Consider the following 26179-nt stretch of genomic DNA (forward strand, 5'->3'; position numbering starts at 1 on the left):
ACCTGAGAAAGTTCTAAACCTCTCTGAGCACCGTCTTCAAAATAGGAATAATGATAGCTTCTACCTCGCAGGTTAGTAGAGTAAAACGAGGTGATGCATGGAAAGTGCTTAGTGCAGGGGCAGGCACTGAGGGGGCCCTCCCTAAGAGTAGACCGCCATGATAGTCCGCTGAGGCTTGGCTCGGTGAGAAGACCCAGAAGGGTAGGCGGAATGTGCCGGGCATTGCTGTGGGAGGTGCGTGACACCCATTTTTCTCTCACTTCTTTGTTTCTTTCCCCTTTCAGGGTCCTCCTGGGCCTTATGGAAACCCAGGCCTCCCCGGCCCTCCTGGAGCCAAAGTGAGTGTTTGCAGTGGGGTCTGCAGGTCGGGCCAGGGAGTGGGTGCTGGGGTTGGGGCCACGTTTGGGGTGCTTCTTAGGGGCTCCTGGTGGGAGGGCCTCAGTGCCACAGGCAGTCCCGGAGCGCCTCCCAAGTGCCGGGATGGTGACACAGTGGGGACTTGGGAGTAGAGCTTCTGGCTGGGGGCGGGGGGTTAGGGCGAAGAGGACAGCTGCCACCTACAGTCCTCAAAGGAGAGCAGGAAGAAGGGTCATTTGCTGCTTAATAGGGCGGACCCGGAATGTTGGACTAGGGATATAAGTTTTATGGGTCGTAAGACTTACCCTTTCCGTCTTTCAAGCTGGGGAGGGACACGGTCGTGTTTGAGGACGATCAGTGTCGTATGGACGTTGACTGGAGGAGGGGACCAGAGCAGAGGCAGGGAGACCTGGGGTGGTACAGGGGAGGGATGAGGCTAGCCCAGCCAGCCTAGGGATGTGTGAGGAGGGGAAGCGGCTGCAGTCACGGTGTGGGGGGGACGTAGAGAAGACGGGGCCATAGGCGACAGAGAAGAGACCAGTGACTCCCAGGGGGTAACCCGGGGGACCAGACCTGGGAACCCAATGAGGATGTCATTTGGGACCCTGGAGCCCCGCCAGGTGGAGAGCATTTGTGGACAGACATTTTGAAACTCTGCAGAAGGCTGAGCCGGAGATAGAGCCTTGGGGGGGTGGGGGGGGGGGTGGTGGCCATCTCCCCCAGGGAACCTTTCTGGAATGCTCCAGTCCACTTTAAGATGAGCCCGCAGAGACCAGAGTGACCGGTACTCTGATGCCGGCTGGGAACCACAGCCCCGCAGCTCCTCGGTCTATTCCTGCTGCTGCGGCAGTGAACAGGGCTGTCCGGGGCTGTGCTTGGAGTGAGCAGTCTGAGCACCAGAAGGTGTGCCAGGCCAGCAACATTTAGGTCATGGGGAGAAGTCTCCAGGAGTGGCCGGAGACACAGGAGGGGGGGAAGGAAATTGCAAGGTCAGGGAAGCCAAGAACGCAGAGACCGTGTGGAAAGAGTGTGAAGCAGGCTGGAAAGGCAGAGGGGCTCCCGGTCAGGACAGAGCCCGGCCCAGCCTGCCCTCCGCGGGTCACGAGGGTGGCCAGGCCAAGGTGATACTTTGCTAAGCCTGTCATGCAGGTCGGGTGGCCTAAAGAAAGTTGTTATTGTCGGCAATAATCACCATATATTGGACCTTACTGTGGGCGCTATGCATGCACTTTATGTAACTTGTCTTCATTGGATCCCCACAAAGACCTAAGGAGATGGGTGGAGATACCGTACCCGTTTACAGATGGGGAAACCAAGGCTCAGGCACCTTAAGCCAGCGTCTGGGAAATGGTAGCAGGTACCTGCTCCAGTGGGCCGGGCAGAACGAGGCAGCTCCCGTGGAGACTTCTGCTTTGCACAGGGCTCAGGTCTCCCAGGCCATGGGCTACATCGCGATGTCGAGGACCCACAGCTGTTCCAAATCACCGGGTCTGCTCAGGAACGCGCTTTTCTTGGTCTGGCTGGGACCGTCCGGTCCTCCCCACTCCCTCCAGCTTCCAGAGTGATCCCTGGCTTCTATGGGAGCAGAGGCTCCTTCTCCGGCCCATGCTGACCCCACACTGCAGGGCCTCAGCCCCAGGCCCACGGCAGCCCTGGTCTGGCCTGCAGCCCACTCCCTCTCATCCAGCCGATAGGTGTGCTGAGGCAGGAGGGGGCCCCTCGGCTGCTTCTCCCTCCATTTTGAGAAGCAGCCCTGGGTGTGGTGAGTGAGGCTCGTATCTAGCAGGTGACTCCGCCTCCTGCCACATAGAGCTGGGATGAATGGACTCAGGGTCTCCTGGACAGGATTCCAGCCTGCTTCTGCACGTAACAACTAAGGGTGTGGGTTCCAGAAAATACACTGGAGTAAGAGGCTGCTTCTTCCACGAGTGCTTGCGTAAAACTCCAAGGGGGAGTCATGCCCTTTGCCTGCTACCTGGCCTGGAGCCCAGGGGTGAGCAGAGGTGGCCCCAGGACAGGCCAGTTGGGTGGGAGCCCCCAGTTCGCTGGGCTTGGATCCTGGGCTGCGCTTGATCTGTGGTGTGGCCAGGACAAGGTTAGAGCGGAGGCCCTCCCTGGATGGAATTCCCGACTCAGCTGAAGACAATGCTATGGATCTGCACCAAGGGTGTGATTCTGGGGAGAGGGTCCTCACTGTGTCCCAGATCCCCCTTGGGCCTGGGAGGTGACCTGATGGGATTGTGGGGCCGGCCTCCCGCAGGCCCTGGACCGGCTCCTCCTCTTCCATATGATGTTGGCTTCTAGAGCCGCCCCTGGGGCCACCCATCCATTCGTCTTCCTTCAGTCAACAAACGTTTATTGAGCACCTAGTATGTGCTCAATAATTGATAGAAAAATCAGGAAGGTCTGCCCAAGTGACAGGGAGCCTCCACTTTGTCTGGAGGGGTCACTGCGCATACATTGTTTCAGTGTGTTGATGGGGCCGTCAGGAGCTTATGGTCTTGTAGGATGAAGACTGAGGGGTGGGAGAGTCAGGTGGATTGAGCGGAATCAAGAAAGGGAAGAAGAGCAAAGGAAGGACTTCATGCCTCTTGAGGTCACAAAGGGCCAAGGTGACTTTCCGAGTTACTGGCAATGACCAGCAGGGACAGGACTATATTTTGGATCCTTGGGTTTGCCTGCTGGAAGACACTTGTCAGGGCCGCTGCAAGCCAGAGCCAAGGTGCAGCCCAACCCGCCTGCCCTAGGCCCCAAGGCTTACCCATGTGCCCATATACCCATATACCCCACGCTCAAATCTACCAAGAAGATGGAGGGTCAACCCCCACATGGAGTCGAGATCAAGGGCTTTGGGAATGAGGCAGAGAAGCCAGCACCCTGGGAGGATGGCATTGGCTGACGTTTAGAGGCCCGGTGTTGAGTCATGGGATTGATTCGTGGAGCCAACCAACCCACAGTTGTTGCTGCAGGGAAGGGCAGTGATTAAGAGCACAGACTCTGGAGCCAGATGATCGAAGTTCACATCCCAGCTCTGCCCTCTCCTAGTTCTGTGACTCTGGGTACATCATTTCTGCTTCCCGTGCCTCAGTTTCCTCCTCTAGCAAATGGATGATGAGAGTAGCTGCCCCCTTGAGTTGTCATGAGGAGTAACCGAGTCACTTAGAGCAGTGCTGGCCTGTGGCAATGCTACGGGAGGGTCAGCTGTCAGCACATGCAAGGTGTTGGGCCAATGTTGGGGCAACAGCAAGTGCAGTCCCTGCCCTTGCGGAAACAAGCTAATCGCACTGGTAAATGCAGAATTATGGCATGATCAGGGTTCCACGTGAGAAACACGGGCTGCTCCGATGCCTAGCCCAGTGGGGATTGGTCTGGTCTGGGAGGCGAGGTGTGCCTTTCCGGAGGGCAGACGGGCTGAACTCAGGTCTGAGGTGCAGTGGGTGACAAGACACAGAGGCAGGGGGTGGCTGGGGAGGGTAGCAGGCCTGGTAGGCGGTGGTAAGACTTTTGGACTTTAGCCAAGGAGCGATAGGAATCCGTGAGCAGGGTTTTGGCAGAGGTGACATGATCAGATGAGGTCTGTGAAGGCCACTCAGGCAGCCTGAGAAGCAGGGCTGAGAAGCCGGTGGGGAGGTCTGGAGCTGGGGATGCTGATGGGCCATGGTGCAGTCAGGTGGGATGCAGGGCCGGGGGCAGGTGAGGGGCTCTGGGAAAAAAGCAGGTGGGGCTCCAGCCATGAAGAAAACTAGAGCTGTCCATGCCAGAGGCTCAGGCCCCCGGCCCACTCTTCCGGGTATGTGGTGGCTCCATCCCTCTTGTGGATTACCTGGGATTATTATGGGCCCTCGGGCACTGGGGGAGGAGAGGCGGGCAGGAAGGAGCAGACCTGGTGACCCAGGCAGCTGCTGGTGGAGCTGGCGGGAACCGGGGTGGAAGCAACCCTACAGCGTTCTCAGGCCCCAGCTCCCGCCTTTCCCCCTTCCTCTGATGATGGAGTTGGGCATGCTCAGTAAGGAAAATGTGGAATAGTCTAGAAAGTGTCGAGAAGAAAGTAAGCTCCCTGCAATGGCCCTGCCCAGTGATAAGCGCTGAGTTCATTTTGAGGACTGGGCCAGGGACTGGCCGAGAGCTTCACATACGTGTTATTACCCCCATTTTCCAGATGAAAAAACTAAGGTCCAAGTGGCTAAGTAACTTGCCCAGAGTCACATTTCTGAAAAGTGGCAGAGACGGGATTTGGACCCTCTACTGCCTAAGTCCAAAGCCTGCATGTACTTTTAGCTACGAGGCAATTTTGCTCCACAGCTAGCTCTGTGTCCTTCCTTTGTGGATTAACGTATATTATGTATGTTAACATATACATATATAACACATACATTTTTTATTTACTTTATTTTTTAGTGTTTATTTATTTTTGAGAGAGAGAGGGAGACAGAGCGTGAGAGGGGTAGGAGCAGAGAGAGAGGGTGACACAGAATCTGAAGCAGGCTCCAGGCTCTGAGCTGTCAGCACAGAACGCGACGCAGGGCTCAAACTCATGAACTGTGAGATCGTGACCTGAGCTGAAGTCGTACGCTTAATTGACTAAGCCACCCAGGAGCCCCACATATATAACATATACTAATCAAACTGCATATACACACACACAAAGATATAGATGTACATACACATACATGCACACACACATATAGGTGAATAATTTAAAATATGCCCTGTACCCAAGAGCTTTATGTGTTCCACTGTTATTTTGCTAGCAATTGCCTTCTAGAAAGATTGAACCAATTCATGCTGCTGCTAGCATCAGAGGAGGGTATTTTAAAAAGATAATTTATTCTTGTTTTCACTTCACTTCATTGATCATTGAGAAGAATGTGTTTCTTACATCTGTTTTCCATTTGTATTTTATCATTTACAAAGTGGTTTATCTGGAGGGTTGGGATGTTGTCCTTTGTTATGGATTTGTAAAATTATTTCTATTTACATGCTAAGATTAGGAAGGTTTCATCTACCTTACAAATATTTTCCAGTTTGGCTGCTTGCCTCTTCAGAGTATTCATGATGATATTCACGAAGAAAAGTTTTATCTATTTTTTTTGGACCAACGATCACAGCTCACACTTACTAGGAACTTATGTCAGATAGTTGGAGAGGGTTCCACCCATATATAAAATTTATTGTTCTTTATTTAAAAAAATTTTTTTAGATGTTTATTTATTTCTGAGACAGAGAGAGAGCATGAGTCAGGGAGGGGCAGAGAGAGAGGGAGACACAGAATCAGAAGCAGGCTCCAGGCTCTGAGCTGTCAGCACAGAGCCTGACACGGGGCTCGAACTCACAGACGGCGAGATCACGACCTGAGCCGAAGTCGGATGCTCAACTGACTGAGCCACCCAGGCGCACCATATTGTTCTTTACTTTTATACGCAGACATTTCTTTCCTACCACATGATCAGATAGGTATTCATTTATATTCCTAGTCATTTCATGGTATCATTTGTATCTTTAAAAAATTTTTAAACCATCTGGTATTAATCTTCATGGGGGGCTGGTATGAGGTGGGGTTGTAACTTTATTCCCCCCCCCAATATTAACCATTTATTAAGTAACCTTGACTCTACTGATTATTATATGACAGACCAGGGTCTATCCTTGGCCATTCAAGTATGTGTCATTGCTCTGCTTGTATATGTTTTGGTTAAATACTATTTTATGTGACATCTACAATCTTTACTCTATGTGCCTTCCTCCCTGTCTCCCCGTTCTTTGAAAATATTTCTGGCTATTTATTCTGTCAGATGAACTTTATGCTCATCTTAATCATTTCCTTAAAAAACACCCTGGGGGTTTTATTGGAATTGCGTTAAATGTGTCTATTAATTTGTGAGGAATTGACATCTTTAAAATATCATGTTTTCCTGTCTAAAACCATGACATGCCATCTCATTTGGTTGCATTTTTTAACCATCTCTTAATAAACTATTATAGCTTTTATTGCATAAGACCTGCACAGCTCTGGTTTATGCGTAGAAATTCTGTATTTTTGTTGCTGCTATGAATGAAATATTTTCCCCATTCTATTTTCTAGCTGGCTGTCAGCTTTTGAATAGGACTGTTGACTTTTGTATTTTTGTCCTTTTTGTGTTTATTTTATAACCATGCCCTGTACTGAATAATCTTATTGATTTTAATAGTATTTCTGTTGGTTCTCCTGGATTTTTTAGACAGGCACTCATACCATTTGCAAAAAAGGGACATACTTTTGTCTCCTTTTCCTCAAAGGCGAGTTGTCTCATTTGTTTTTCTTGCCCTATTGCATTGGCCTGAACTTCTAAATGCATGATGCCCACGTTATTTTTAGAGGAAGCCAGTCTGAGCCAACCCTAGCCCTAGAGTTGTCTCTTGGGATTCTAATCACTCATGTGCTCATTTGTGAAATATTTTATGATGCCTCCTCTGGGCCAGGCCCTGTGCTGGGTACTTGGATTAGAGATGACTTACATGGGGCATTTCTGGCCCAGAATTTCCCAGTCCTTCGTGATGTGTCCCTTCTTTGTGTCAGCCCCTCTCTAGACCTCAGCCACTCAGAGCCCTCTGTTCTCTCTACTTCCCAACCCTACCTGCAGAAAAGGAGCTCAACATAGTTACCACCCCCACTATATTTGTAGCATTTATGGGTGAGGATATACCTTTCCATCTGTCTTCTAGTTCTCAGAGGCTCTGTTAACTAGTCCAGATGGAGTACTATTCCCCACACAGAACGGGAAAGGGGCTTGCCCAAGGTCACACAGGCTCGTTGGCTGGAGAGCTGGGTTGGCAACAAGGCTCTCATCCTCACCAATGGGTAAGCAATTAATTAGACTTTATAGATTCCTTCTATTTCTCACTGGGGAATCTCCATGAGTCTGGCTGGGAAGCCATAGTCTTCTCCATCCCAGAAGTCACACATGCACCTGACTAGGGACGCCTCGAGCATCCCTGCAGCTAAAACTTCATCTGTCTCCCTCCTTATCTCCCTCCAGCCTGAGCTTAGCTGGAACTCCCTTTAGGAATTTCCTGTCAGTCTGGGTCAAGTTCTCCCTGACTTCCTCCTGTACTCCACTTAGCACTGGGTGGTAGTGTTTTCATCTGCAGTGAAGTAAAATGTAAAGAGCTTGGGCTCAAGAACCAGACTGCCCGAGTCTAAATCCCATCTACAAATTGTCTGACTTTGGACAAGTCACTTATCCTCTGCGCCTTAGTTTCCTCATCTGTGAAATGGGGATGGTGATTGTTGCTCACAGATTTATGTGTCCAGGGCTCAGAAGAGCACCCAGAAAATGCTAGTGCCTGTAATGATAACAGGCACTCTTTATCATTACTCGTCTCTGGTTTCTCCCTCGAGAGTCCCCCATGGACATGAACTGGGTCTTGTTCCCCACTGCGGTTTTCCCTGTCTTTACCCCAAGACGTGGCTCAGAGTAGGTGTTCAGTATGTATCTATATTTGTAGCTATTGTACTGGGGCAAGGATTATGTCCCAAGCGCTGCGCTAGCTGCTCATGATGCAGAGAGAAATCTATAAAATGGCCCAGGTGAGGAACCCGGACAAGGGAGCAGGTCTGTCACCTCGTGGGGTCTCAGTTCCACCTTTTATGAAGTGACACAACAGGATACACGAAGACCCACCCCTGACTGCATTTCAAGCCCAGCTCCTCTCCCAGCTACAGACTGAGGTGGGCAAGGGCGGGGTGGGGGAAGCTGCTGTCCTTTTTTGGCCATTGGAATCCTTGGTAGCCCTGAGCCTGGCCTTGCACTTGCACCATGGACATAAAAGGCATCAGAGCAGGGCTCGTGAGGAGCCAAGGCTGGGAGACTGTGTGTGAGGGGTGGCCCGTGTGGGGTGGGGGATCCCGGAGGGTGGGATCTGTAGAAGTGACCTGCAGGGACCCAGGTGGGCAGAGAGCTGGCGTTCCAGCGGGAGGGGCCAGTCTCCCGCCTGGGGCAGCTGCCATTTGGTCAGAGGGAGTGCGGGAGAGTCATCCGGGCTTCTTATTCATAACCGAGTAAGTGAGTGCTTTGAAGTCAGACAGACCGGGCGCTAGCTGAACCTGGGAAGGCCTCGCCTCTTACCTGTGTGTCACCGCAGGCTGTGACCCAGCCCCTCCGAACCTGTGTCTCGATCCTGAATTGCAGCAAGTGGGTGTTAAGAGGTCTAATGGACACAGTACCGGGCACGGAGTAGGTGTGCTGTGAATGACCTTCTCTTCCCTCTTTAAGGCTCTGTCCAGTTCAAATGTGGCAATGTCTTGTGGAGAGTGGCTGAGTCAGGATTTGGAAGGGCTGAGTTCTGATGAAGAAAGGAGCCAAGTGGGAATTAATTAAAGTTGGCCAAACCACCCCTCCCATGTGTCACATCCATTATCTCACTGGCTCCTTGCCAGGAAACCTAGGGCGCTGGTGGATATGTGTGTGTGTGTGCGTGTGTGTGAGCACCTGTGCGCGAGAGAGTGTGTATGCATATGCCTGTGCACGGAAGCGTGCACGTATGTGCGTGCACCCATGTGCATGTCTGAGTGCGGGTGCATGTGCCCTCCCGCACGTGTGTGTCTGTGTCTGTGTGTGCGTGTGTCCTGGGAAGCCCCCATTTTAAGGCTCAGAGCAGTGAAGTGACTTGCCAGAGGGGCCTCTGGGATTCCGTGCCTTCGCCCCAGGACTTCTGACTCAGGGCCCAGCCTGGGGAGGGAGCGTGGGAGTGAGCGTGAGGGACAGGGATCAGGGGTTCTTGGAAGGTGACATCAGGGTGGACCAACTCTCCAAAGGACTGTTTTCTGAGTAATTTAGCCATGTTGGGCCAAAGGAGGAGGCTGGCAGCCAGGAGCCCTGTAGGAGATGCAGCTGGAGAACCCCACGGGCCCTTTCCCTCAGCCCCAGGCTCTTGGGAGCCAGGATCCTCACGATGGGGACGCTTCCGTATGCTAGACACAAAGGGTGCTTGTCTCTGACCGGGCACCCTCTGCTCACTGGCCTCTCCCCAGTTTACCATCTTTTCTAACTCATCGGGTCCCAGGACATCCCAGAACACAGACCTGGGAATGACGACTTCAGGGGTCTTAGCTCCACCGGTGCCTCATCTTGGGGCCTCAGACAGTCCCTTTCCTTCTCCTAGTCTCAGTTTCCCCAAATGTATCGGGGAGTGACAGCGCTTCCCTCGCCCGCTTCCTCAGGCTATTGTGAGGATCTCATGAGATGAGGGCTTTGCAAACGGTAGAGGGCAATGCACAGATGTAAGTGGGTGTTACTGCACTGACCCTCGGTAATTAGAGAATAGCGAGGTGAGTGTACTGGAAATTCAAGGAGAATCGGTCATGCGTCTTAGATGTGTCTCTCAGAAGCGGTCTGAGAGCTCAGGGGAGCAAGCCCGGAGGCGGTCTTAGCAATACACACATGCAAGGACTCGGCACCCAGAGATCTACCGGTTGGTTGGGGAGGACGCGTTCAGGCTGCGTCTTGAAGAATGGCTTGGTGAATGAGGGTCGAGGACTGGCTTTCTAGGTGGGGGTAACTGCCTGAGCAATGACCAGGCAGCGGGGAAGCACAGGGCATGGCTGAGGGTGGGCTGTGGTCTGACGAGGAGAAGAGGGACCCTGTCTGTGGGTTTGGCTGCTGGAAAGAGAGCCAGGTCTGCAGAGGAGGGGTGGGACCAGATGACAGAAGATGTGGGACACACAAGGAGGAGTTTGGATGTGTCATCATGCAGTCAGTAGGGAGCTACGGAAGGTGTTAGCACAGGGAGGAACTGAACTGGAGAAGACCCCACTGGAGGTGTGTGAGCCGCGGTGGGGGGACGGATGGGAGGGCATTTTAGTAGGAGGCAAGGCTTTGAGCAGAGCTTGTGGGGAGCTGGCCTCTCTAGATGACTTGGTGGCCAAAGTGGAATTGTTTTTGTTTCAGGGACAGAAAGGGGACCCAGGGCTCTCACCAGGAAAGGCCCACGATGGGGCAAAGGTAGGTTTCCAGGGACCCCAGGATTGAGGGAAGCGGGGGAGAGGACAGTAGGGAAACTGCCATGCCCTGGCAGAGACCGCCGTGTGACAGAGGCAGGGGTGGGAAGTGGCGAGGGAAGAGTGGGGTTTGGTGTTTGCGTTGAAGTCCTTCAGCTGTCCCCATGCCAAACCCAAGGTCTTTCCCTGCACCTTCTTTGGGGCTGCAGCCAATAAAGCCAACAAAAGATTTGGCCTATGGACAAACCCTTGGTGAGTGACCTTTTGTGTAATGCCCTGCATTTCTGCGGGGCCCTCCAGGTGACCCTTGGCATCCAGAAGCTTCTTGGGAGCATACAGCCAGGAAGCTTCCAACAGACATTCAGAATCCCCTCTGAGGTTAATTCGGGTGGACAGGTCTGTGGATTTCTAGGAGGTGGGCCAGAGATTCAGGGCTCCCTAGCTCTGAGGGGCCATGAGACCAGAGTTTCTCGGGGAAGAGAGAACACTTAGGCCAGAGGACTTCATCTATCCCTGAAGCACTCCCCTCCATAAACTGATTAAGGAGCTTGAAGGAGCACAGGACAGGTAGGAACAGGGGAACCCAGACTTTAAGGACCCCCCGCACTCAGACATACGTATCTTGGAAGGAACACGCGAGTCTGTCTGGCTTCCTTCTGGACACAGCCCAGGAGCCCTCCTGATGGACAGAACACTGCTTCTCAACCCAGCCCCCTGTGCTCGGCCACACAGAAGAGGCAGCTCCCTTTGATTTCCCCAAGAGAACAGTGGCTCATTCCTTCACACCCTCCCTGATAATTGTTTCATTCAGCAAACATTTACTAGGTACAGACATCCACATCCATGCCCATTTGCTCCTCATTGAAACCTTGTCATACAGGACCGATGGGCCCAGCTTGCAGATGAGAAAACAGAGGCCTCAGAGGCCTTTGCTGGAGGTCACACAGCTGGTCAGGTGCAGAGCAGGATTTGTAGCCGGGTCTGACAAAGTCCAGGGGCCCGGGCTTCTCTCTTGCTCCTGGGTTGTCTGTTCTCTGGTCTCATGGCAGAAGTGTCCCCTACTGGGTGACTACCTTGCCCAGCATGGATGAGGAATGGGCAGAAGGGAAGGTGTCTCAGGAATGCAGAGAGGGCAGATCGGAACGGGACAGACAAGTTGTGTGTCCCCTGGGGCAGTGGTTTTCAAACACGGTTTTAGCAGCACGCCTTTCCCTAAATGCTAGCTTGTGCCAAAGTCCAGTGTATGAAGTAGGTCAAGTGGAGTGACTGGGTTGGTGGGGAGGGGCTGGGGATCTGCCCACTCGGCCGCCCTCACGCCCCTCAGAGGCCTCTGGGCCTCCAGGAATCCTGTTCACAGACAGCTGGCCATACGAGGGCACACCTGCAATTTCACGAGGGTCTCTGCTCCCGTCCCCTGCCTCACCCCTTTGTCTGTGTTTTGCAGGGCGACGTGGGCTTGCCTGGGCTCTCTGGGAATCCAGGACCTCTTGGACGAAAGGTACACCTTGGTTTCAACGCTTTGCTTTGTCCAGTGGGTTTTCTCTCTAGCTTCCCAGCTTCTCAGCTTCTCTCATCTTCCGGGACTGACAATGCTAGTGCCTATTCCAGGAAGTCCTCCTGGAGCCCCAGCCTGTAGGCCGGGAGCCTCCGCTCTGCTCCAGGACCCTTGGCCCATCTTAGTTATTTTCCGCCTCTCCAAGTCTAGCCTCACCGACCAGGGTGTACGAATCTGGTTTGTCACTCTCCCTGATGAGCCGAGCACGGGGCCTGCGCGTAGCAGGTGTTCAGGAAACAGGGGTGGTGGGGGTGGATGATGTAGGTCAAGGGTCCATTACTGTTTGCAAGATCGCTGATGGGGTTTCCAGTAGGCACATCGGCCTATAGCCGTGTCTTCAGCTTCTGCCCTGGCTCCCAGCTGTGGCTGCAGCCACCCTCTCTCTGGGCCATCTGGTTCTCACCTGGACAGATGTGGTATCTCCTGGCTCCGTCTTGTCCTTGCTCTGAGGGTCCCTGTGGCACAGGGGGACTTGGAGTATCACGTCCCCTGCATCCCCTTCACCCTCCGCGGCCAGAGCAGGCCACGCCATAAATCTGAAAAGGCCAGACCCAGACAGGAGTCCGTGGCTGTCTGTGAGCTGGGGAAACATGGTATTTTCTGGCTCAGAGAACACAGAGGGACTCCCTCTCCCCACTCGCTTCCCCTCCATGCTCCAGTACTTTCTGATGGATGAGGTGTGAGTGGAAAAGTCTCTTTCCAGCACCGGCTCATAAAGCAGCCAGTGGTGGTCTCGCTCTGCGTGGGGGTGGGAGTCCAGTAGAGGTGGCAGGAGATGGGAAAAGCAGACTAGACCAGCTCCTGCCTGGGTTCCAGGGCTCCCTGCTCTCGGCAGATGTCTGAGGGGGCCCAGAGCCCCCATCCGAGGGGGACCAGCTTACCCGAGAAGGGAGAGGCGTCTTTTCTAAGCTGAGGACGAGCCTCCGTGCGGTTGGAAAACTGGCAAAGCCATTTACGCCGAGCCCCTCAGGCCCCGGCTGAGGCTGACACGCAGGAGTTTGGTCTGTGGCCGACCAGGGTCACCTGCTTGTGGAGGGAGGTGGGCAGAGCATGGGGCAGCGCGGGTCCCTAGGCAGGGACCCCGACCAAGTGATGGGAGCCAGGGAGGAGGACCGATGGGCTAGAATAGCACCTAGAAACGTCACTGTTGGTGAGCACTCTCTCCTCCCAGGAGCGTCTTTGGTGACAACAGCAGCCACTTCGTCCTGATCCTCTTGCGCGGCCTTCCTGCATCATCTCGAGTGGGGAGCCTTGGGGAGAGGGGACATCAGTGGGTGAGGGGTGAAGTCAGCGTTCTGTTTGCTCACCAGCACATTAAATTTGGTTGTCACCTCAGTGTGACGCCAGTTATCCTATTTATTCATTTATTTAACAGCATTGGTAGAATGCTTATTCCGTGGCAGGCAGGATGCAAGGCATGGGGCGGGGCGGGGGGGGGGGGTTGTTGCTGAACAAATAGACAAAAATCCCTGTCCTCCCCAGAGCTTGCGTCCCTGTGTGTGTGACAGGGAGACAGATAATAAAAAGAAAAACAGTAAAAATAGAAGGACAAATGGCGAATGGGCAAAAATCGGCAGGAGAAAGGGAGTTTGGGTTGGGGGGTTCCCATATTCAATAGCGTGACAAATTAGAGGGTGTGCAAAGAGGGACTGTCCTTGGTCATATTGATGTCTCACAATAGCTTCCAAGAGTTAAAGCCGTATTATGCCTATTTACAGCTGAGAAAACTGAGGCTCAAATAGACATTCATTCATTCATTCGTTCGTTCATTCTTCCAATCGGTTAGCAAATATAGATGTAGGCACCAGGCCCCATACTGACCCTGGGAATGAACTCATCGAGGGCCTCATGGAGAATGAAGTCTATAACGGTGCTTCTCAGCCCCACTGTGCCTTAGAACCAGTGGGGGGGTTGTGGACCCCACCACACGGATTCTGGTTCATTTGGTGTGAATGTGACTCAGGTACAAGATTCCTAGCTGCAGCTGAGACCGAGGGCCACTGATTTAATGGAAATACCTTCTAGGGTCGCTAAGCGGCAGAGCTGGGATTTGAACCCAGGTCTCTGACCTTCAAGCTCTTTCTGTCTGCACAACGCTGATTGAAATAGTTTCTCAAATAAGAGTGGGACCATCAAGTGACAAAGAACCTCCCCACCTGAGAAGGGTCATTTGCCTGCTGTCCAGCTTGCTGAAGGCCTTTGCTGGGCCAATTCCCACGGGCTGGGCAGGCCGGCAGACCAGGCCAGAGAGACCCAGACGGAACCCAGCTCTGTCCCCTCTCCTGCTGTGTGAGCTTGGGCAAGTGGCCTCACGTGTCTGGGCCTCAGCTGCGTCAGGGAGTGGTCGGGATTCAGGGAGAGAGGCTGGATGAAACGAGATGTCACATCTGGCATGGGGCCAGTGCTCGGTAGGCACCACACACCAATTTGTTGAAGGAACAAATGATCGTGATGACCACGAAGGAAAAACACCGAGGGTCTTGCCCCTCTGATCCCATCCATCATCTAGCCTGGTTACCAGGTAACCCCCCTCCGCTAGTCAAGAAGGCTACCAGACCCCCATTTGCACCTTGGGAGGGCGGAGTCCTGTGCCGTCCCTTGTCTGACCCTCCTGCTTTCTTCCCTTAGAGTAGCGCTTCCCAGCTGGGGTGATGTGGCCCCCCACCCTGGAGAACAGGTAGCGATGTCTGGAGACAGTTTCGGTCATCAGAGCTGGGAGGGGGAGGCTACTCACGGGTGGAAGCCAGGGAGGCTGTTGAATATCCTACGATGCACAGGACAGCCTCACAGCCTCCACGGCAGAGACTCACAGCCCACAGTGGCCGCGGAGCCGAGGCCGAGAGCAACTCTGCGGCGTAGAAGCCCTTCTCCTGATCCGACGACGTGCCCTGGACCTCCCTGCCTCCCTGCCCTTGGCATGCTCTCTCTTCCACACTCGTCTTCACGCCTCTGGCCCTCGACCCTGTTCTCAAGCACCGTCTTCTCCAAGAGCGCCTCCCCAGCACCCCCAGGCAGAAATCACGCCTCCGCCCTCTGACCATCCAGCCCATCTTCTCAGCCCCTTTGGGACTCCGGCAGGAGACTCACTGGTGTCCTTGGCACATTGTCAGCTGGAGCAAGTGCACAGAGGACCTGTTCATCCTTGTTTCCTTGTGTGGGGCTTAGCACAGTGCCGGACACACGCATCTGCAGGCCTCGGGATCTTTCTTAACACACGGCCCCACGTAGACGTGACTCATGGCAAAATTGGTACTCAGTTGAAACTTCCTCCCGGCTCCCTCTTGCAGCCGTCACCCTGCCCACGGGCCTTCCTGATGCCCCCTAACTTGGCCACTTCCATGCAGAGCCCCTGCCAAGAACTTTCTCCAGGCTCCCCTGCTGCTGGGCTGCCCTGGGCTTCGGGGGCCCCTGCCCACTGCTCTACTCCTGTTCTGCTGTCCAATCCAGTGCCTCCTTCAAGCCCGTTTACAATGCCACTCCTTTCAGTTGGCCGTCTACACTGTCCTAGCACGTGGTGCTTCTCCCTCATTCCACTTAATATCTGTTACCTTCTAGAAGGTAGGGAGTGAGGTTGTTTTGCTCGCCAGTGTATTCTTAGTGCGTAACACAGGGTGATCCTTGGGGCTCAGCAAACCTTAGCTGAATGAATGAACCAGTGGATGAATGCGTGAGCCATACAGAAATTGTGTCTTCCTGCCCGACCTGTCTCAGGTACCCCCTGAGCAGACTTTGCTGTCAGATGCCTGGCTGTGTCATGAGGGACTGTGCTTTTGGACAAACCACACATTTTTGAATCTTACAACTTCTGAGCCAACACAATGCTTTATGATTTTTTTTTAATGTGTATTTATTTTTGAGGGACAGAGTGCGAGTGGGGGAGGGGCAGAGAGAGAAGGAGACGGGATCCGAAGCAGGCTCCGGGCTCCGAGCTGTCAGCACAGAGCCCGACGCGGGGCTTGAACCCACAAACCGTGAGATCATGCATGACCTGAGCCGAAGTCAGATGCTAAACCACCTGAGCCACCTAGGCACCCTAACGCAATGCTTTAAGAGGCCAGCTGGGGAAACTGAGGTTCAGAGAGGAGCAAGGACTTGGCCAGTACCGCGTAATGAGTCGCTCTGCCTCCTGGCGTGTTTCTTCCTCGCTGATCCTTTCTGTTAAATGGGGCTGTGTCTGCTGAGGCGATAGAGAAGTTTCGTGAGGAGTTTGCCGGAGTGCTAAGCAAGTATGGTGAGTTCCATTTTACTGCAGGAGAAGCTGGGACCTTGCACACACTGAGGTGGAGCCCGGAGGAATGGCTGAGGTCTAGGCACGCGTTGCTCCCCAGGACCCCCAGGCAAAAGCAGGACCCCCCGCCTCCACCCTCCCTGCCCAAAGCCCAAATAGCATCCCGGCCGACGGGGAGACTGTCTGCAGCAACAGTGAGGTGATGTCTGGTTTCTCCTTGTGCATTGTAAGCAATGATTAATCTGGCTCCCCAACCAAAATATAGACCGAGTTCTATTATAAACACGGGTCCTGTGGAGACCCGCCTGCTGGGCAGCCAGAGGCCCCTTACAGATTCCGTGGTCCCTGGAGCTCCCCCGAAGCATCTGCTCTCCCCTAGTACCAGCCACGCACCTATCGCACACGGGGAAATCACTGCCCGTGGGTCCACCTTGCGGTTACTGCCCACCCCGTAATTGCTGGGGCCCAGGAGAAGATAATGGCTTAGATTCTTCCAGGTCCTGGGGCCCTGTCATTTGAAGCTATTTGGCTGGCCCCAGCTTGGTAAACAGTGTCAAGGTACTTCCAGGGAGCATAGGAACCTCCCCCACCCTCACCCCATGCCTTGGCTGTGCTCAGTCTCTGCTGCTCTCAGCCAGACAGGAGAAATGGGTGTTCACGACAATGTTCAAGGCCCTTTAGGGTGCGATGATTGGGACAGACCTAGGAATCGTGGCCTTTTGGACAAAGCACAGCCCAGTGGGTCTCGAGTCCTAGGGAACAGTCTGGGCTTGGCCGTAACTTGCTAAATAACCTTGACCAAGTCCCTTCCCCCTGGGAAGTTTCTCAGGCCTGTCCAATGACAAAGGTGGTCAAATTGATGGCTTAGGTCCCTTTCACCTCAGATATTCCAGGGTTCCATGACCGTCTTCTGTCCTAGTAATGCTGCAATGATCCATATGCTCTATCCCGGGGACGAGGGTCTGTAAGGGGGTCTTTCCTTGTGTGGCCCTGTGGCTCTTCTAGGTGGGCCTTGGGCCTCGGTAAGTATGTCTTATCCCATGATTGGGTGGTTAGGATATAGAGATTGGAGTCACAGCCTGGCATTGCCCCTGGGAAGCTGTGTAGCCTCAGGAAAGTCTCTTTACCTCTCTGAGTCTGTTTATTCATCTGGCAAGTGTGCCTTGTAATTCTTACTTGCTAGGGGGTGATTGCAAGGAGTTGATGAACGGATGTATTTATTTAAGGCTTTAGTACCAGGCCAGGCAAAGGGCAGGTCACTGCCCACGTCCCTGAAGATCATTCATTTCCTTTTTTCTGTGTCCTGAGTAAAGGGTTTACTTGGAATCTTCTGAGATTTCACTGGTGGTCCTTCTCTGCCGAAGTGTTGCTTTCTGGCGATTTCTTTCTGGCTGCAGGGGAAGCCAAAAGAGCTGGTGATGCTCAGGGACTCCCTGGTTCCCTTTCATGGTTCTCTTGGGATCTTTGCCCCGTGATTGCACTGGCTCTTTGCAGCAACCCGAGGCCGGCTGAGAATGGCAGAGTGAGGCTCAGAGAAGGCAGTTGCCTGAGTGGAATCACACAGCCTGAGCTCAAGACTCGATTCCGCTCTTCGTGGGCAGGGCTTTGCTTGCTCTTCCTCGTGTGCAAGTTCCAAGTGGAGAGAGGCTAATAAAGGCGACTACATGTGTCATATTATGACACGTCCCTGCTCCAAATCCCCCTGTGAGTTCCTGCCATCCGAATGCCTTCTGCGCTCTGGCTTCTGGCCTCTTCTTAACCACCACCTCCCAGCCTCACCCCTCACCCATTCTGCTCCAGTCACATAGATCTTGTTCTTCCTCAAACCCACCGGAGAGCATTCTTGCCTCAGGTCTTTAGCACCTGCTGTTCCCTCTGCTTGGAACACCTTTCCGCCCAGAGCTAGCTCAGCTCATTTATCTCTTCGAGCAGCCTGCCCTGCTGCCCACCTGCTGTCCCACTCTGTCCCCAACACAGCCTCTCTCTGTCGTCTGACTCTGCTCACTTTTCTTCATAGTGCTCATCACGAGCATGGGTGCACCATTTTTAAAATTTTTATTTTTAATCATGGTAAAAACCATACCACATAAAATTGACCACCTTAACCGTGTTTAATGGTGCAGTTCGGTAGTGCTAAGTACATTCACATCACGGTGGAACCCAACTCCAGACCTTTCGGTCTTGCAAAACTGAAACTCTCCGCCCACGGACACAACAACTCCTTATTTGCCCCTCCTGCAGACATTATCTTTTATATTTATTTGTTTTTATATCACCTTAATTAGACCATAAACTCCATTAAGGCAAAGGATGTTGTCTTCTCACTCACCCCATGCCTACAGTGGTACCAGTGCACGGAAGTTCAGTGTTCGTTGAATAAATGAATGAAATAGGAAGGTCATGATGGTAACAGCAGCTGGTCTTTACAGGGCCCTTGAATTCAACGCCAGACACGGTGCTGGGTACTTTCCACACGTGTCATGTGATCCATAGGCCAACCCTTATATTTCCATTTCCAAAAGACGAAAGCAAGGCTCAGAGAGGTGACCTCAGTGGCTCCGGCTCGTAGGGCCATCCAGTAGCGAGGCAGGATGGTTCCAGATCAGCCCGAAACGAGAGATCTTAGCCACTCTGCACGCGAGCCACCGGCTGCAGCCTATGCTTCTGTTTGCTCAATGGGGGAAAGACCATGTGCCCAGGGTAGAAAACTCTCCCATGTTGCATCAACCTCATGGGCCCCAAATGAGATGTAATCATATCGCTGAGCAGTCCTGAGGTATGAGTAGGTGCAGGAGGAATGCTTGTAAACTCCCCAAACGTCTTGGATCAAACCAACTCTGCTGTTTGTAATTAAGAGTCCTGCTTCCCGGGGGCTTGCGGGTGGTGCTGAGTGTGTGTGTGTGTGTGTGTGTGTGTGTGTGTGTGTGTAAATGCATGAACTGTACATGCCCGAGGTGGCCTCGGGTGTCAGAAGGAGCCCGCGGTGAGTGTGAACCCTCTGCTTCTTAGCAGTGGGACTCAGAGCAAGTTCTTGGGGCTTAGTTTTCTCCTCTGTAAAATGGAGATCGGAATCCCTGCCTCCCCCTGCCCCGCACCTCGTCTGGCTGTCATAAGGGTCAGAGGAGGTCATGGCGGTGTAGTCTTGGGTAAACAGGAGTGCACAGAGGGGGTCCACAGGCTTCATCTCGTTTATCACCCTCTGGGGGAGCCGCAGAACGTTGGAGTTCTCAAACACCGGAGCTAACACCCTTGGCTAAGGTCCAGAGAAGGCTAGAAACCCACCAGGGTTGCACAGCAGATGAGGGCTAGTGTCTGCACCAAGCCCTGGGCTCTCTGTGTGAGGGGGCCTAATGGAGATCTGTGTGGCTGCCCTCTCTGAAATGGAAACCCCTGCCTCGTCTTATTTTACAGCTGCTGTAAGGCGATGGAAGCTTGAAGTCTGGGGTTTCCCTTCAGAGAGCCCCTAAGTCTTAGGACATGGCTCGAGTGGTTCATCCCTAGGGCCACGTGAAAGCACACACTTGTTTGATTCTCGATCTAGACACCTGGCCGTGGACCACGGGGACAGAGGGTCAGGGTTAGTACTCGCTCGTTGCCGGAGTCCTTCAGGCATTTGGGTGGCCTCTTCCTCCCCGGAATGAGAGCTGGGACCAGGGGGTTAATGTATTTTGGTTAATGTATTTGGTCGGTATGTGTGAGATCTTTTCTGATAGGGGGCTTGTGAGGAGGGGCAGGTCTTGACCCAGATCCCAGCATTACATGGTGGTTGAGCATATCCCAGACCTGAAGGTCCTAATTGGCCCATCCATCCCTTGAGAAATCACTCTACCCTGGCTTTGGACGGGCTCACCCCTGTGCAGATTTGGAAAGGATGGTTGGGATACAGCATCACTCCACTACACGTGCCGTATCCCAGTTCCGCTCCCAAAGCCCGCCAAAAGGGCGAACAACTCTACTGATGGCTTCTGGTCTGAGAGCCATTGGTGGCAGAGGAAACCGCAGCAACCTACCAACCTTGATGGACATATGTCCATTCGCTGGTCGCTGAACACACACTGCACCCCTGCCTGACGTCCACAGAGCAGGCAGTGCTGAAAAGGCAGGCAGGGAGGCTGGGCCTCTGCCATCGGGTCCACAGGCCCAGGGGTGCCTTCCCCGGGCTGATGTCGTTTCTTCCCCCCACAGGGACACAAGGGCTATCCTGGACCGGCGGGGCACCCTGGAGAACAGGTGAGGGCCGCGGCCTCAGCTCTGCCCTGTTTGCTCTCCACCCGCTCCAGCCCCTGCCTGCCCCTGGCCTCCTCCCCCGGCCCCGTTCCATGAGTGAGCCCCAGAGCCAGGCAGCTCTGCCTCCCATCCTGCTGGGGCCCCAGCCCTACCCCACCTCTCCCCCAGCCACAGCTGCCTGAAGGGGCTGGAGTCCACGCCGGCCTGGCGTTGGCATGAGCCACTCGACTCCAGTTAGAGCCATGAATAGCTGGCCTGTTCCGGGCGATGTTAGGGGATATTATACATGTCGCCACGGGGTTTGCAGGAATTTGGGCTGTGCTGGCCCAAGTCAAACAGCAGCCCCTGCCAGCGTGGGAGAACCAGCCAGGGCTCCTCAGAGCTTTCTCAGTCCTGGGCTGCTAGCACAGGGGGTTTTGTCCTTCTGAGCTGGTCCGACCGGTTTCACAGAGGGGTGGGCTGGGGGGGGGGGTGCGGGTTGTGCAGCAGGCTGGTGGCTTCCCCTTCCTCCTGATTCATCTCACATTCCTGCCCTTCTCTTTGTCCATTGTAAGCCTCAGTCTCCCACAGCCCCCCAGACTCAGAGCTGGGCAAGGTCCTCTCCTTTCCTTATGGTTCTCTTCATTCCTTTACAGGGGCAGCCAGGACCTGAGGGCAGCCCAGGGGCCAAAGGTTACCCTGGCAGGCAGGTGCAGTATATGGCTTCTGGAAGCTCGGTGGCCATGGTGGTGTGGAGATGGCCACGGGTGCCCCCCCCCCAGGCAGAGGGAGGCGGCAGGCTGGGGGCTGAGGAGCTGCGCCCGCCGGGTGGGCACTGAAGAAAGGGCTGTTCAGGGGGCTGGACCAAGGAACCCTCTCTTTGAAGGCAGTAGGGCACAGGTTGCTCAAAGAGAACAGAAGAAAGGCCTCTGGTGCTGTGGGGGTGGGGCTCCAGAGGCTCCTCCCACTCAGTCCCCCTCCCCCCCAACTCCGGCCACTCCCTGGGACTCTGACGAAGAGGTGGGGGCCTCAGGGTGAAGACCGCAGGTCTAAGCCCACTCTCCTTCTACGGAGGGGGCAGCTGAGGCCCAGAGGAGACAGGATTTGCCCTGGGTTGTTGGCAGCAGGTAGGACGTTTCCATATGTCCTTGCCCCTCTGTGTTTTATGTTGCAGGGGTTACCCGGACCGGTAGGAGACCCTGGCCCCAAAGGCAGCCGGGTAAGTGGGCTTTGGCAAGTGCCACTCAGGTGGGGCCCTGGGAGGTCAGTACCCGCCCCCCTAGCAGTCCTGATGGGAGGTCAGGGCTGTGGGGTCTCTACACAGTGTCTGCCAGGGGGGCTGGGGCTCTGCCCTCGCACCTGAGTGCTCTCTGGAGAGCAGAGGGCGGCAGGGCGGGCAGGTGATGGGGGATCCTTGAGCCAGGTAAACCGCTTGGCTCTCGTGCCGGGCAGACTGGGCAGCAAAGGTTCTGCTGGGTGCTCGGCCAGGGCCCAGCTGCCACAACCAGGCCCGGGCTGGCCATGCCCCCCAGCACATCCCAAGTGCTAGGTGACCCAAGTTAGGGCTACTTCGTCGCCATTAGAATCCTCCGAGGCCTCTCTCCCGCTCCCCTCCCGACTGAGGTCTGGGGAGACCACCCTTTTTTAGAGAGCAGGGGTGGCTGATGGGTGATGCTGCTCAGGCCCGGAGGCTAATGGAACATCTGCTCTCCCTCTCCTGGAGCAAACCCTGAGTAGCCAGCAGCCTCACTTTGCCCATCTTTACAATGGGAGCGACATCCGTTCCTACCTCGAGCATAGTTATGGAGATACCAGGAATTTGGAAGCAAGTACTACTGAAGAGGGGCAGCGGATGGGGGCTCCCAAGTGGGCTGTGGGCCATGGAGAGAAGGTTCTGGGTGCACTGAATGAGGGCAAATGGAGTTTGAAAGATGAAGAGATGATATGCTGGAATCCCATTGTCTACATACAAGGAAACTGGGTTCATGGTCGGGACGTGGCGCCCCGGTTTACTCTGCATGCCTACAGCGGGGCTGGGATGGGGACCCAGTGTCCTGAGGGCTAGACTTGCTGCCTCTCAAAGAATGCTCAGCAGATGGGTCACACAACCCTCGGTCAGGCCGGGTCAGGTGTGATGTGGCCTCCACTCCTGAGCCAAAGCTATTTATGGCCACAGTCTGGACCTTGATCCGCGGGGCTGACATGTGGCTGTTAGAGCATCTGGGAGGTGGGCAAGGTCCTCGTTGTGTGATGATATCGGTGACGATGTTGATGGTGCTGGTGACAGCGGGGGCCGCGGAGGCTCCTGTCCTGGGATGCTGGGTCTCCTTTCCTTCATCCAGCTGTTCCCATGCACCGTGGCCCCAGGGGCAAGCTGATGACATCTGGGGCTGCTTGCTGTTGGCCATGCTGATGGCATCTTGAGACCACATGTGGGGAGAGAGTTGATCTGGCCCCAGCACCCCGCTCTCTGGGTCACAGGGCGCTGGGCAGCCTGGATCCGCTGGGGCCACTCAAGCCGCCCTCCCAACCCTGCCACCACTGGCCCCATATTTATAAAATAGAACGCAGGCTTTGGAATCCGGGCGGCTGGCTTTGAGACCTGCTGTGGCCCTCAGCAGCTGTGGGGTGCTGGGCAAGTTGCTAGACCTCTCTGAGCTCATTTTCTCGTCTGTAAACCTGGGATATAGGCCCTGGTCAGGAGGATCAATAAGTGTCCCTCATTACAGTGATGGACATTTACCAGAATGCCAGGAAGGAGGCTCAGTGACCTCCTGACCTACGTGGGAAGAAGGGATGGCTTTGAGCCTGTGTGGGCTGCTCATTTGTGGGAGGCAGTGTAGCCGAGGGGTTAGGAGGCCTGCCCAGGAGGAGTCAGTTGACTCGAATTCAAATACCGGTTCTATCATAGTCCAGCCGTGTGACCCTGGGTGAGTCATTTCACTTCTGGGTCTAACTGTTCACACCTTTACAGGGGGCTGACTGCTAATGCCTGCTTCCGGGGAGCGGGCGTAGTGAGGACACGGTAGATGCTTCATTGCGTGCAAAGCCCCGAGAACTGGGCCTGGCACGTAGTTTGTGCTCAGCAAATGTTAGCTTTTGTTAGTGTTATCATTAAATCATTCCACAAACATCTAGAGAGTGCAGATAATGATAGGAACTCTGGGCTGGGTCCCCTGCCCTTGAGAAGTTCCCAAGCTAATGAGGACATGAAACATGGACACAGATAATGAAGATACATCGGAGAAAGTGGTAAATCCTATTGACTGAGGAGCAAATGCGGTGTGTGGGTGGAGGGAAGAGATGGTTTCTGGCGTGGGGCAGCAGGGGTTGCTTGCCGGAGGAAAGAGAGCATTGGAGCTGGGCTTGGAAGGGATTGCTCTGCCGTCCCTGGGGTGGGCAGGGCAGGTGGAGGGCGCCTGGAATAGAGGCCGGAAGGTAGAAAATCAGGTGCATGCCAGGGCAGTGGGCTCCCGGCTCCACTGACTACTTGTGTGGCTTCCTTGTCCGTCCACTGGGGGAGCAGACAGCCCGTGTGCGGTGTCCTTGGGTGGGTTGAATGCCGCGGCGTACGTGTGCCGGGCGGGACGTCGGCGTGCCAGAGTGGCAGCCGCTGGGACTGCTGGCGTTCAGGCAGCCACGGCTGGGTGTGAGCCCCGTGTCCAGGGCCTTTGAGGCCTGGGAGGAGGCATCGCAGGAGCCACGGGCAGACGGCAGGGTCCCTCAGAGCGGGTGGAACCTGCTACCGCTCTCGCCTCTAACCCAGCCAAGAGCTTCCTTTCTGCAGGTCCGGGAGCCCTGGTGCGGGGCGGGCCTCCCCGCCGCGAGCGCCCGCGCCCTTCCCTGGCGTGAGGGTATGTGCCTTTGGACTACATCGTGGAAGCCAGCACCATGCAGTCCATGGGCATATACACTTGCCTCAAGGCCTGTGTCATCGAGGAGCCACGGGAGCCGCCGCTGCCACCAGCGAGGAAGAGGAGCCTGGGTGTGGGAGGGCAGTGAGGGGCTGCGGGGACGGGTCGGGCCAGCCACACCCCACCGCTCGGTCCCTCTGACCCCCTACCTGCTCTTTCCTAGGGCTACATTGGACTCCCAGGGCTCTTCGGCCTGCCGGGGTCTGATGGAGAGAGAGTGAGTATGCCTTCTCTGTTTACCTCCCAGTCACCTACCTGCTCCCTCTTCCGGGAGAAGTCCTGGAGTCCCTCCTGGAGGAGGTGCCCTTGAGTTGAATAGGAGTCTTCCAGGGGGTCAAGTCAGGGCAGACACCTTCCACACATAAAGGGATGGTGTGTGCAAAGTCCGGGGAGGTATGATAACTTGGCAAGTTTAACAGTCCACACAGTCGAAGCTCTGAGCGCGAGGCCGGAGTGGTAGGAGACAGGTTGGATGGAGCACCTGGGCAAAGTTGTACGGGCGGTCAGGGCCGAGGTCAGGAAGGAGACTCGATTCTGAGAGCCTGGAGAGCTTCTGAAGGGCTTTCAGCAAACGAGAAATGGGCCCACTTTATATTTCAGACCAAGTGTCTGCAAACTGGGGCATGTGGGCCAGATCCTGCCAGCCGTCTGCTTTTATAAAGTGTTCTTGGACACGGCCATACTCCTATGGTTACCCGTCGTCTACAGTTACGTGCACTCGTGGTGCAATGGCAGAGACCCCATGGCCCGCAGGCCTCGGCACCTTCCTCCCCGTCCCTCCCAGCCTCAGCCCGTATTTGGGATCCCACTTGTAACCTCACCAACCACTAAGACCTCGGGAGGGCAGCGGGAGCACCTGCTCAATACCAGGAACGCTGGGTGTTCTCCTAGGCATCTCCCCAGCCCAGGCCCATGGAGCCCCCAACCCCGTAGAGCGTAAGGACCATCCCTCTGACCTGCATGTAACTGGCACCTGCTGTGTGCGGCCTTGTGCACGAGGTCGTCCGCGACTTCCTCTCGTGGGTGGCTCTGGGGCCAGTTTGGGGCAACACTGGTTGTCCCCTGTGGAATTCTGCTCTGATCTCTTCCCTGTCTCTCCCCTACAGGGCCTGCCTGGCGTTCCTGGCAAGAGGGGCAAGATGGGTAGGCCGGTAAAGATTTTCCGTGTCTATTATGCAGACTCTATGGGTGAATCTGACTTCCCGTCCACCTGCAGCGTGGGCGCTCTCTGCTTCTGTCTGCCCGGCCACTGCTCTGCTTTGAGTGTGTGGGCCAGCATGTGGGGCTGTCTGGGCCTTGTGTCCCCACTGCCAAAACACTGGCCAGCTGCTGCCTGGCTGGAGCTGGGGGGTGCCGTGGCTCTGGGCCCCTCCCGGATGGTGCATCTGTGTGTATGTGTGTAACCGTTGCTGTGCAGTGTGGTCCTGGGTCTGGGAGCTTCTGTTGTGTGGCTTACTAGTGTCCATGGGCCTGCTTAGACTGGGGGATCATGGCTAGACCAGTGTCTGCGCCCCTGTCAAGGAAAACCCTCAGTCTCCAGGCTGTCTTGGGGTGGCCAGTGTTACTCGTGTGCACACAAGGCCAGAGGGCGGTGGGGTGTGTGGGTAGGCTCGCAACAGGTGTGACCCCAAGCCCCAAGAGGGGCTGGCAGTAACCTCCAGTTCACCGGCTTTGCCCAGGATTCTCCACTGTGACAGGAAATTGTCTTCCCCTTCGTAGGGCATCTGCGGGGCAGGAAGAGAAAGCCAAGGCCCAGAGAGGTTAAGTAACTTGCCCACAGTTTCACAGTCAACAACAGAACCGGGATTCTAACAATTCCATTAGTCTCCAGGGCTTCTGATGTCAATGGTGGATCAAGACGGCTTCTCAGATTCACTGGCTGGTAGTAATGGTGTAAAAAGTGAATGCCCTAGAATCTTCACCAGATGGGCAAGACGTTAATT

General features: G+C 54.9%; 1 protein-coding gene across 6 annotated transcripts in view; it reads left to right on the forward strand.

The window, feature by feature from the left end:
* The window catches only part of COL27A1 (collagen type XXVII alpha 1 chain), a 140816-nt gene that overhangs the window by 25004 nt on the left and 89633 nt on the right, over window positions 1-26179 (forward strand). For 5 of the 6 annotated variants that reach the window (XM_045042847.1, XM_045042848.1, XM_045042846.1 and 2 more), the window contains exons 5-12: window positions 285-338; window positions 10284-10337; window positions 11778-11831; window positions 20302-20346; window positions 20979-21032; window positions 21497-21541; window positions 24400-24453; window positions 25343-25387. In XM_045042847.1, the coding sequence (XP_044898782.1) occupies window positions 285-338; window positions 10284-10337; window positions 11778-11831; window positions 20302-20346; window positions 20979-21032; window positions 21497-21541; window positions 24400-24453; window positions 25343-25387 (405 nt within the window). The remainder of the gene's footprint in view (window positions 1-284; window positions 339-10283; window positions 10338-11777; window positions 11832-20301; window positions 20347-20978; window positions 21033-21496; window positions 21542-24399; window positions 24454-25342; window positions 25388-26179) is intronic. The other variant, XM_045042849.1, reaches the window with a different exon arrangement.

The sequence above is a fragment of the Felis catus genome, chromosome D4 (assembly GCF_018350175.1).
Source record: "Felis catus isolate Fca126 chromosome D4, F.catus_Fca126_mat1.0, whole genome shotgun sequence".
Taxonomy (NCBI): domain Eukaryota; kingdom Metazoa; phylum Chordata; class Mammalia; order Carnivora; family Felidae; genus Felis; species Felis catus.